General features: G+C 54.5%; 1 protein-coding gene across 2 annotated transcripts; it reads left to right on the top strand.

The window, feature by feature from the left end:
- Window positions 1–224: 224 nt before the first annotated feature.
- On the top strand, window positions 225–3,222 carry Islr (immunoglobulin superfamily containing leucine rich repeat). Of its 2 annotated transcripts, none has more exons than XM_028774546.1 (2): window positions 225–541; window positions 1,286–3,222. In XM_028774546.1, exon 2 carries the CDS (start codon window positions 1,294–1,296, stop codon window positions 2,578–2,580), a length of 1,287 nt encoding a protein of 428 aa, XP_028630379.1. In that variant the 5' UTR covers window positions 225–541; window positions 1,286–1,293; the 3' UTR covers window positions 2,581–3,222. The 2 variants fall into 2 exon arrangements, with proteins under 2 accessions (XP_028630379.1, XP_028630378.1); XM_028774545.1 differs by lacking the exon at window positions 225–541 and adding an exon at window positions 963–1,086.
- Window positions 3,223–3,514: the final 292 nt, after the last annotated feature.

The raw sequence follows: 3,514 nt of genomic DNA, 5'->3' as shown, positions 1-3,514 counted from the left end.
TTTTTTTTTTTTTTCTTGTTGGAAGAGAGGCTAGAGATTTCCCACTTTCCACAAGATCTAGTTTCTCACCCTTCCCCCATTTAAGAAAAAAAAAAAAAGCAAAAACTTTCTGGCCTCATCTTTTCTTGGGTCCTGCCCAGATAGTGCTGTAACTTTAAGGAAGTTGGAACTTGAGAGAGAGAGAGAGAGAGAGAGAGAGAGAGAGAGAGAGAGAGAGAGAACACACATGAACAACCCCAAATTTGGCCTCTTTCCCCGTCCAGTTTCTAGTGTCATTTGTGAAGCAGAGTCTCTGTTGCTGAAACTCATTGTTGTTTTGTTGAAAGGAGTCTAGCAGCACAGAGTCTTCCCTGCAGCCCCTACTCAGTGCTGTCCCAGGCACCCAGTTCAGCTGGGTGTGCAAACCGGCCAGACCCCTCCTCCAGCATCCTGGTCCTCCCCCAGCATCCTGGTCCCTTGGACTTGTAAGCAATCCAGTCCTTAGGTGCTTTGGTTCCATCTTAAAAGCCGTTCAACTTGACTTCAGAAGAAAAGTTTGGAGGTAAGTCAGGAAAGAAGGGGCCCCCATGGCTGGGGGTGAGGAAGTTAGGGGTGTGTTCTTAACGCATCCCTGTGGGATTGAGGGACTTGGAACAGGCTCCTGCTCGGAGCCGTTCGGAGAGCATCTGCTTGGACAGTCTCAATCCCAGAACTCCCAGCTGCATTTGGGCTGAGCCTCTGCCCCCCCTGCCTTAGCTGAGAGGTCCTAGCTGGTTTATTTAGGCAGCTGCCTGGGGTAGTTTGAACAGAACAGGCCACAGAGTGGGAGGGGTGGAGGGTGTGTGTGTGTGCATTGCACAAGGGGCCTTGTCTGGACCAGGGCAGCAAAACATACCTATGGGGGGCTCTAGTGGGAGGGGCCGTAGCCAGGATGTGGGAGGGCAGAAGGGAGGTTCTGTGAAGTGCTGGGGGAGGGGGGTGACTGGAAAACAGATTTCAAGTCATAAAGTCAGCTAGGAACAGGCCGAGGCAGAAAGAGCTGTGTGCAAAGGAGAAGCTGGGGTCCACTTCCATCCTGTCTTCACCCTGTCTGCCTGCACTACCTTGGCAAGTCTCAGCCCTCCTCTGGGCCTCGGTTTCTTCTCCTATTGGGGGGTGAGGGTGGTGGGCTAGATGGTGTTGGATTTCGGCTGGGTTATGTGAAACAAGGCCTTCTAACTGGGAGAGTTTGGGCAGGGATCTGAGGAGGGACAAGTCCTTTCCGTAAATCCTTAGGCTCACCCGGGTGGCATGCCCTTCCCCATAGGACGTACCATGCGGGCACTGTGCCTGCTTTGCTGGGCTGTTCTCCTGAACCTGGTGCGAGCTTGTCCAGAGCCCTGTGACTGTGGGGAGAAGTATGGCTTCCAGATTGCAGACTGTGCTTATCGTGACCTAGAGGGTGTGCCACCAGGCTTCCCAGCCAATGTGACCACACTGAGCCTGTCAGCCAACAGGCTGCCAGACCTGCCAGAAGGAGCCTTCAGGGAAGTGCCCCTATTGCAGTCGCTGTGGCTGGCACACAATGAGATTCGCTCCGTGGCTGTCGGTGCTCTGGCCCCTCTGGGCCATCTCAAGAGTCTGGACCTCAGCCACAACCTCATCTCTGAGTTTGCCTGGAGCGACCTGCACAACCTAAGTGCTCTGCAGCTGCTCAAGATGGACAGCAACGAGTTAGCCTTCATCCCCCGGGATGCCTTCCGCAGCCTCCGTGCCCTGCGTTCCCTGCAGCTCAATCACAACCGCCTGCACTCATTGGCCGAGGGCACCTTCACGCCACTCACTGCGCTGTCCCACTTGCAGATCAATGACAACCCTTTCGACTGCACCTGTGGCATCGTGTGGTTCAAGACATGGGCCCTGGCCACAGCAGTGTCTATTCCAGAACAGGACAACATTGCCTGTACTTCGCCCCATGTACTGAAGGGTACCCCACTAAGTCGCCTGCCACCCCTGCCCTGCTCAGCTCCCTCAGTGCAACTAAGCTACCAGCCCAGCCAGGATGGAGCAGAGCTACGGCCTGGCTTCGTGCTGGCACTCCACTGCGACGTGGATGGACAGCCAGTCCCCCAGCTTCACTGGCATATTCACACCCCAGGCGGCACAGTGGAGATCGCCAGTCCTAACGTAGGCACTGATGGACGTGCCCTGCCTGGCGGCCTTTCAGCCAGTGGGCAGCCACGCTTCCAGGCCTTTGCCAATGGCAGCCTGTTTATCCCTGACTTTGGCAAGCTGGAGGAGGGCACCTATAGCTGTCTGGCCACCAATGAGCTAGGCAGTGCTGAAAGCTCTGTAAATGTGGCACTGGCCACTCCGGGTGAGGGGGGAGAGGATGCAGTGGGGCGCAAGTTCCATGGGAAAGCAGTGGAGGGCAAGGGCTGCTATACGGTTGACAATGAGGTACAGCCATCCGGACCGGAGGACAACGTGGTTATCATTTACCTCAGCCGTGCTGGGCCCCCAGAGGCTGCAATAGCATCAGAAGGGACGCCTGTGCGGCTGCTCTCAGGCATACTCCTGCTAGGCCAAAGCCTGCTTGTTCTCTTCCTTGTCTGCTTCTAACTACACTCTGCCCTGGTTGGCTAGAGCCTTCCTAACTCCCCCCGACCACGTTCCTGCCAGTGTTCCTTCTCAGCACCATGAGGTCTGGAATTGGTGAGGTCTGAGGTTAGCCTACCGCCTTTTCTAAGCTCTTCCGGGCTACCCATTACTCGAACTTGCAGATCTGCTCAGAGCTAGCAACTGGGATATCCTAGTCTCTAGTGCTAATTACTGCTGACATCACTGCCTGTGCTCCTAGCAGGGGCAGCATGCTAACAGGGCAACAACAATGCCCTGACCTGACCCACTTTGAAAGTTCTAGGCACGGAGATAAGGAGCTTGTGCAGGCCGTCCAGGTAGGCACTGGGGCTGGGGTGGCCAGTACAGGATCTGGAAAGGAGGTACCACAGGCTATGGCTGGGGAGGCTAAAAGCTCCCTCTCTCCTCATGATGCTCTCTGATGAGATATGGAAATCATATCTCATAGTTCATGACTGGGCCTTTCACTCTTCTCACCCCAAGTCTCACAGCTTGTGCCTGCCTCTTGACACACTTGCTCTTCCCGGCTCTCCAAATATGCACCAGTTGCCTGCTCCTCCCAAGAGGCTAGCTAGTCTGGGTAGCAGAAAAGAAAATTAAATAAACAGCATTTCTGATGCCCCACTTTCGTCTGTTTGGAATTCTGTTGGGAATCACAGAATCTTTATCAGAGGATGGGATGGCCATATGTCAGTTGTGCCAACACAAGACAAGGACCCAAGGACATATGTGCAGTATTTCAGGTGGCACGGGAGGGGAGCCCAGACTCATTACTAAGCCTTAACATGAGCCAAGCTGCAGATTTTCTGTCTTCAAACTAGCTCATGGGACGAGGGAGATGGAATCCTGAGGATTGCTTTCTGCATTTTGGAAAGGGTTTGTAAGGTGATCGGAAGGTCTGGGCTATAGCCCCAAG

Source organism: Grammomys surdaster, unplaced genomic scaffold, assembly GCF_004785775.1.
Source record: "Grammomys surdaster isolate TR1022 unplaced genomic scaffold, NIH_TR_1.0 241, whole genome shotgun sequence".
NCBI lineage: Eukaryota > Metazoa > Chordata > Mammalia > Rodentia > Muridae > Grammomys > Grammomys surdaster.
This window is presented reverse-complemented; position numbering and strand designations above follow the sequence as displayed.